Source organism: Myxocyprinus asiaticus, chromosome 7 (genome assembly GCF_019703515.2).
Source record: "Myxocyprinus asiaticus isolate MX2 ecotype Aquarium Trade chromosome 7, UBuf_Myxa_2, whole genome shotgun sequence".
Classification (NCBI taxonomy): Eukaryota; Metazoa; Chordata; class Actinopteri; order Cypriniformes; family Catostomidae; genus Myxocyprinus; species Myxocyprinus asiaticus.
Window position 1 is genome coordinate 2,290,528 of NC_059350.1, and position 8,797 is coordinate 2,299,324.

An 8,797-nucleotide genomic window follows, 5' to 3' on the forward strand; every position below is an offset into this window, starting at 1 on the left:
AAGTGGAAGAATTAACTTAGTATTTGTTTTATGTCTTTTGATTTATTGACACCATAGAGAATGGTATGGCAATATATGCAAAACACATCTAATATATGTTCATATATATTTATCATTATGTATAGTATATAGTATAGTACATACATGTTATTCAGTGTTGGGTGTTGGGTGTAATGCATTACTAAGTAATTAATTACTGTAACTAAATTACTTTTTCAGTGAAAAAAGTAAGGGATTACTCTGAATTTTTCAGTCATTTAATTACAGTTACTTCTGATGTAATTGCGTAAAATACTTTATAGACTATAGAACAATTCTATATAAAACAATATATAATTTAAAATCGAAATTTAACGTCTAATGTTAAAATATATGTTTTCTAATTTAACGCTGCCCCTTTAAATTCTTTGGCTAGTTCATGAATAATTAATTTGATTGTATATGATTTATTTGAAAGAATTAAAAGAACAGTTTCATGTCTATCCTTGTGTTTTTCATGTGTATATGTGTATACATGTTATATATATATAGCTCTGAACCGCACTGGACAATAATATTTATTTGGGCATCAAATAACCAAGGAAAACACTCAAGTACACAACTCAATATACTTATAAGTTTTATTTGTATTCAATAATTTAAGTTTAAGTTTATTCGTTTTATAGAGCACATTTAAAAACAGTGAGTGGGCTAACCAAAGTGCTGTACAGAAATACAAATAAAAAGTATTTTAAGTATTAAAAAATTTAAGTAGGGGGGAGCTGCAGGTTGATCCCATTAATACAAGTACAATTATCCTGGCAAACATTTGATATTGCTAACAATCCACAGTAGATTGACTTTGGGACATTTAGAGCATCAACAAACGAGTCTATAAATTCATTTAAATATGATTGTACAATACACCAAATTAATTCATATGACCACCCGGTATACACAAACTCCTTACACAGCAAATCTCTAAAACACATAAATATCCACAGAATACATAATTAAATACCACACATCATAAATACACACCATCAATGATTAGTCAATACATGCCATTAATACCACTCAAGCTAAATACATAGCCGTCATCAATTACATTACAGGACTGAGTAACACTGAGCAAACGGCATAGATGGTTTAGAAAGACCAACAATTTCAAACAAAATAATAACTCCAGTTGTTACACGACAACGAATGCCATATCAAACATATGTAACCTGATTTTGTCTCGATTAAGGTTTGCAAACCCTTAAATAAATAATAAATGTATTATTCAGCTATATAGCAACAGAGAAAGCATTAAAAGCATAAGATTACATGTTTACTGATAGTGGCACCTGGTGGCCAAGGTTGGTAGCGCATGCATCTTTTTGAAGAGAGAAACATTTTTAAGACTTAGGTTTAGGAAATAACTGAGACACTATTTTTTTTTTTTTTTTTTTTTTTTTTCCACTATTATTATTTTTTTTCCACCGTGCTTCCGTAGATTTGTGACCCGAGTGTCAGAATACAAGTACAAGTGTGTGATATATATATATATATATATATATATATATATATATATATATATATATATATATATATATATATATAGCCGAATACTTGTGGAATTTTTATATGTACATATATGTTAAAATATAACAATAATTATATTACTTTTTAATTTATTAAATTGATTTCGATCCCGTTTTTATTTTATAATTATATATCTAAGTAATAGAAATGTGAGATGCAATAGAAATGTAAATCCAATGTGCATTAAACATAAATAGATGTTTTTATTTTATTTTTGAGTAATTTTCATATCGGTGTCAGTAGGTCTATGGGCGGGGCTAAACATCACGTGGTTCCAGTGAATCCCAGAGACTTTGAGAAATTTCTCGAACTTTCTCTACGACTTTAAAAAGGGCAGAACCAGAAGGGATCGGGACAACACCCCGTTAACAAGTGTCCTTCAACACTTCTGTAAGGAGAACTGAACTCAACAAGCAGGACGTCCTGAAGCTGCTGTTTAAAATACAAGTGCCTGATGGTGAAAATGGGTAAGGATTATTACAGTGTTTTGGGGATTCAGAAGGGCGCATCTGATGATGAAATCAAGAAAGCATATCGCAAACAAGCGCTCAAATACCATCCGGACAAGAACAAGTCACCGGGTTCCGAGGAGAAGTTCAAGAAGATCGCTGAAGCTTATGACGTGTTGAGTGACCCGAAAAAGAAAGACATATACGACAAATTTGGCGAGGAAGGTGAGTAAATGATGCTAGATTTAAACTGCTGTTCTGTTAATGGTAATGACGCTTAATTATTAGACTATTATATTAAATATAAATGCTGACCATATATAAGTGTGGTGTCGTATAGTGGGAGAATATACTCAAATCTTTATCAAGTTCATAAGGGAAAAGTATGCACGGGTTGATTTGGTGTGCTCGCGACATGGTGCTGCTTCCTGATTGGCTACTCTGGAAGATTCTTACGCCACGTCATAGAAAGAGGCGGAGCGTTCTGGAACAATTCGGTCACCTGGTGTTCTGGCGTTCAAAACGAACGAGGAAAAGTACCGTACATTTGAACTAAACACTAAACAGCACAGCTAATGCATTTACAAACTTCATATAAACAATAGAACCAAACTGTATAGTGTTACCATGTTTGTATAAAGCCATCCTGAACAAAACTCTGTGCGTTGAGGGTCATTTTGGGGAAGTTTATACACTAATAGGGGTAAAGCCGAAAGTAGAATTCGGTTTTGACGCGAACGCTTAATGTCTGAATACAGTGGAACGCTAAGGATGGGCGATACCACTTATTTTCTTTTCGATCCGATACCAGTAATTTCAAGTCCAATATCGGCAATAACAATACCGATACTTCTATTAAATTTTTTTTTTTTTATATTTCTAGGGATAAATTGGTAATTTAAAATATTATTTGTAGTCATTTTTTATTTTTTTACATTTGTGAGCCATGGGATTTAGTTAAATTATAGTTACCACCAGTGTTGGTTAAGTTACTCTAAAAAGTAATCAATTACGAACTAATTGCATCATATACAGTGTAATTAGATTACTGTAATAAATACTCTTTCTGAAAAGTAATTGCATGGCTTATTACTAATTACTTTCTAAAACCCGTATCAACCTCGACCAGATGAAGAATATAAGGATAGACATGAAACTGTTACATTTTATGCGTTAAACTAGAAAACATTCATGTTAACATAAGATGTTAAATTTTGATTTTAAATTCACTATTGTTTATAAGAATTATTCTGTAGTCTATACAGTATTTAGCGCAATTACATCAGGAGTAACTGTAATTAAATTACTGAAAAATTAAGAGTAATCCCTTACTTTTTTCAGTGAAAAAGTAATTACAGTAATTACTTAGTAATGCATTATACCCAACACTAGTTATCACACGATTAACCATGGTTACTACTACAATATTACTTTAGTAAAACCATGGTTAACTATTTTTTAAATGACTTATTAGCAACAATTACACACAAACTCATAAGAAATGTCACCTTTTAGATATGTTTATTTTAGTGTGAATTTACTCCAAAAGCTGTTTCTCTGATTTTCTCTCAAAAAAAATAATGTTAGAATATGTATTTTTGTTACAATGTCAGTTTCAGAAGTATCAAGACTTTAGGATCGATCCGCCCATCCCTATCGAACGCTAGCCTTTCAAAGTATACTCCATTTGACGGTACGCGCATACAACGGTGGTTCACGCAAGGCGCTACGGCTGCTGAGATTCTAGACTATATTTCTTCTGGAGTTCAGACACAAAGATATATTTAAGTCCTTCAGACTCGAGTTATACAAATGCAGTTATCTCGTGACCTCCTCACATGTGTTCTTGACGTGCACATCCACTCCTGTTGTTTCTACCTTCGTCTCCTGTTGTTTAGCGTCTTCTAGCACTTCTTCGAGAAAGCAGTGGCTCAATTGCGAGTGTTGCCACCTTGTGGACCAACTAATCAGTGCGAATAATTCCAGGCTCATGTGTGTTCAGGGCTTTCAGTGTACGCGCGGTTAGAAAAAAATTGGGCTACGCACGTTCAGTGCTCGAGCACTTCTGTATGCAGACACCTTGTGTTCACATCTGACAGATGTATTCTTTTGGCTTAATTGTTTAATCATTTGTATTGACATACAAATGATAATTCACCCTTGCAATCATATGACATGAATTTTGAAAAATCGTTATTTAGTAAATGAACAAATTTGTGGAAATTCATTGGTCAAAAATGTTGCTTTGAGACATCAAAATAAGCTAAAATATGACTGTTTACTCTATCTAGGGCTGAAGGGAGGCATCCCTGGCGGGGGAGGCGGTGGCAGTAATTTCACCTACACATTCCAAGGCGACCCTCATGCAATGTTTACAGAATTTTTCGGCGAACGGAACCCTTTCGAAAATTTTTACCGCTTCAATGGTGGCATGGACGAGGACATGGAAACTGATGACCCTTTCGCTAGTTTTGGGATGGGTGGCATGGGTGGTTTCTCCCGGTCCTTTAACACACGCGGGCACGGCGGGAGACTGGAGAAAAAGCAGGACCCTCCGGTGACCCATGACCTCAGGGTTAGTCTAGAAGAAGTGTTTACTGGCTTCACGAAGAAGATGAAGATCTCACGCAAGCGCCTGAATCCTGATGGAAGAACGACACGTACGGAAGACAAGATCCTTACAGTGGAAGTGAAGAAAGGTTGGAAGGAGGGAACCAAGGTTACTTTCCCCAAAGAAGGTGATGAGACGCTGACAAATATCCCAGCAGATGTGGTGTTTGTAGTGAAGGATAAGCCACATCCTGTGTACAGACGAGACGGATCGGACATAATTTATCCAGCTAAAATTACACTCAAAGAGGTAAGAGAGTTTACTGTTATTTTAAAAGTTTCTCTTATTTTTGACCTCTGGGTTTCTTTTTATTAACTGGTCTTTTTTTTTTCTTTAGGCGCTCTGCGGTTGCACGGTTATTGTTCCAACATTGGACGGTCGCACGGTCACTGTAACGTCTCGGGACATTGTTAGGCCTGGAATGAAACGGCGTGTCACTGGGGAGGGTCTTCCTCTTCCAAAATCCCCAGACCGTCGTGGGGACTTAATTGTGGAATATGAGGTTAAATTCCCTGAAAGGCTAAGTCAGAGTGCCAAAGACACAATTGGAAACATTTTGCCAGCTTCATGAGCTGTGTATCAAACTATATCGGAGCTGTTACCAATGGGATTTTTTTGTTTTTGTTTCTATGCTTTCAAAGTAGCTAAGGTGTTCTAAACAAGGTATACCTGAGCTGCTCAACTTTTGGAGCACTGCGTAAAGGACATTTCAATTATTCTGGAATGCACTGCCAAAGAGAGACTATCTGAACAAAAACAAAGCTGGATTAGACTAGCTTTCTGCATCTGTGTTATGTACATTTTGAACCCATGTTTGTTTTGGGTCTGGACCAACAGAAAGTCCTGTTCATTCCAGCTTCGGCCTTTTGGCCAGTGTTTTGTTGTGCACTACACATTTGAGTTTGAGTAAGAAGTGTATGTTCTGCTTGAATGTCTTGAAACAAAGATCGAAAGTGGAGAGGTTTTCTTTTCTTCATTTCGCCAATGCTGTCTAATGGAACTGTTTTGTGACTTCATTAAAAGTGATTAACAAACATAATGGTGGCCTTAAAGGAAAGGTATTTTATGGTGTGTGCATACACTGCTGAGTCTGATTTATGTGTGAAAAAGCATTTTATTCAGATGCTATGTGGTAAAAAAAAAATGTGGGAGGTTGGAAATCAAATAAAGACCAGACTTTTTTCTATTTTCTTTACATTTAACTGATTTTAAAATCATTACTCTGTTAAAGTTGAATGGTATTGATTCACAAAATGTTAATTTTAAACAGGCTGTGATATATCTAAAGTGGGACAATAGCATAGCTGTGTATCTGATTATACCTGAATATGTGTCTGAGATGTGTTTTATTATCCTAAGCAATTAATTTAAAAGTATAGGAACATAATTTTGTTCTTGAATCAATATCTTGCCACAGTGAACTAGAATACCCTGTGTTTAGCTGTGTAGTAAATAATTTATGAATATTATACACTAAGAATACTCCAACATGAACTTTTAATTGAAACACTATACTTTTATCTTTTGCAGAAATGCATTTGCTAAACTTGGGAGCATGTGATCCTGTGTTTTGAGGTGTAAATGTTTTTAGTAAGAGCTATGAGAGAAGATTGTTCAAAGGGAAATGGTTTTATTTTAAAATGTTACAATTATCATGTTGCTTTAATTAGTTATACAATTTGAACAAAGTGTATATACTTGTATTTCTCACCTGAGGACCACTTATATTCTTAGTAAAGTTTTTGGGGCAAAAGAAGTAATAGTTCATTTTTCTGTGACCCATTGGGCCTTATTTTAAGAGCGCCAAGTGCAGCACTACGCGATATTACAAATGCGCAAAATCAGCGGCCATGGCCATTAAGTTTTGGTATTTTGGCGTGAGCATGAGCTAAGTCTAAGTGGGTTTGGCGGAATTGGGCACGCAAAGCGCTAATGGGTTGGGGCACAAACGTATCGATTTGCTTCAGGAGACATTCATTGATCGATTGGAGTGGATCACTTTAATGCTGTCTAATTGTGACTTTTGGACCATCAAAGTTCTGGCACCTGTGTACTTCTATTGTAAGGACCTGACAGAGCTCTATCTTCTAAAAATCTTAATTTGTGTTCTGCTGAAGAAAGACAGTCATACACATCTGGGATGGCATCAGGGTAAGTGAATAATTGAGAATTTTCACTTTTGGTTGAACTATCCCTTTAAACAAACATCAACACAAAGTAGCAGAGAAAGAAGTGCAGAATGCCTGATATAACTGCACACAACGCCTGGAGACAATGAAAGACAGAAATGTTCAGAAAATTCTATAATGAGCAATAGATTTAATCTGGAGTTGTGTCAATAATTCTCACCTATTTAGGATGTATGTAAGTAAGAACAGGTGCGACAACAGAAGATTCAAGAATTTGACCAGCAGGAAAACGCTTTTCTTATTGTAACACTGACTCGCAGGCAAGTGTAAGTTTAGAAATCAAACATAGATTTGATTAAATAAACAAGAGCAAAGACACAAAAAGAAACAAGGCCGGACTCACCACAAGAACCAAACGCAATGTAAGAAAGGCATGGAGAACACAAGGCCTATATATATACAGAAACGAAAGAGAAATAAAAGGTTCTGTCACAGGCTCGGCAATCGTCAGATATAATTGCATGTTTAACTGCAACCTGTTTTGTTATACTTATTACTTATAACAATATTTTATATACCATAACCCAGCCCCATTCCAAACTATAGCCAATTATTAACAATATAAAACATGAAACAATCATGTCAGTTTTGTCACAATAGTTTTAGTTAGGTACATTACACTATTATATTTTAAGCACCTAGCATCACTCCTACGCCTAAGCCTAACCAATTATCAACAATATTAGAGACATAACAAGCAGATAAAAATACAATTACAGTCATTTACTGTATATAAAAAACAAAAAGATGAAAAAGCAGCACAAAAGTATTCCAAAGTCACACGATAGCTCTGTGTGAGGAACAGAGTGAAACTGAAGGTTTTAATCTGTGAAATTCTTCCTCTCCGTAAAGGCCGTCACAGCTCGTTGAAAAACATCCAAACATAGAATGTCGCTATTGTTCACAAGACACACATGATTGAATGGCATGTGACATACCTGACGTCAAAGCTGTCGTAACTCTTCTTGAGGCAGCAATTTTAAATGTTTAAATGAGCACAAAAGATGGAATCTGACTTTTAATAAACAATAAACGCATGAACCGATGAAAAGACAAGATAAATAAACATGGAACATGACAAGGTTGGATCACATGAGGGTAACAGGAAATCAAGAAATAGGACCAGAGGGCACTGGAGACCTTGGGAGACCAGGCAAGGCAGCAGGAGACCACATGGGACCAGGCGAGGCAGCAGGAGACAACGGGGGATCAAGAGGATGGCCAGGAGGCAAAGGAAGACCAGGTGGACGGCCAGGAGACCAGGGTGGGACTAAAGGACGGCCAGGAGACCTGGGTGGGACTAAAGGACGGCCAGGAGACCTGGGTGGGCCTGGAAAATGGCCAGGAGACTAGAGTGAGCCTGGCGAACAGCCAGGAGACCAGAGTGGGCCTGGCGAGGCAGGGCTTAGAGTGTAGCATGCTGGAGACTCGGGGCAGAGCCACAGTGGTCAAGGTGGCATGGCACGGTGAGGCAGACACCACAGCACGGCAAGACAGATGTGGCAACATGGCACGTACCTTTCTGAACTGCTTCGTATTCACAATCCCTCTAGACCCCTTAGATCGGGGCTCAAAGACTGCTTGTTGTACCTAGGTCTAGACTGAAGCAAACTGGCGAACGTGCCTTTGCCTAGCTGGTCCCAAGCTTTGGAGCAGTTTACCAGTACACATAAGATCAGCTCTGATATTACTGAGTTTTAAATCTTTGCTAAAAACTTATTTCTATTGTTAAATGAGGCAGCAGGCAGGGCTCCAAAAAGGGGCGGGAGCTCTAAACCACCAGAAAAGAGATAGGGAGACTTAACCTAACCCTTTCCCTAACCCTAACAAAGTGCGGAAGTGACACCCCCTTTAGGAGTTGGCTCAACCCCCTTTTGGAGTTGGTTGAACCCCCTTTTGGAATAGCCCCTTCTTATTTTTCCCTATCCACAGTCATGCAACATGATACTGTAGTGTGTATAATCTTATGTAATGAATGCTCT

The 8,797-nt window shown here is 37.0% G+C and overlaps 1 protein-coding gene across 1 annotated transcript; it reads left to right on the plus strand.

Annotated features, from left to right (window-relative positions):
• The first annotated feature begins 1,831 nt into the window (after positions 1-1,831).
• On the plus strand, positions 1,832-6,382 carry LOC127443825 (dnaJ homolog subfamily B member 1-like). Its single transcript, XM_051702772.1, has 3 exons — positions 1,832-2,240; positions 4,307-4,875; positions 4,964-6,382. The coding sequence occupies exons 1-3, from the start codon at positions 2,021-2,023 to the stop codon at positions 5,195-5,197; spliced, it is 1,023 nt and encodes a 340-aa protein (XP_051558732.1). The 5' UTR covers positions 1,832-2,020; the 3' UTR covers positions 5,198-6,382.
• The last annotated feature ends 2,415 nt before the right edge of the window (positions 6,383-8,797 follow it).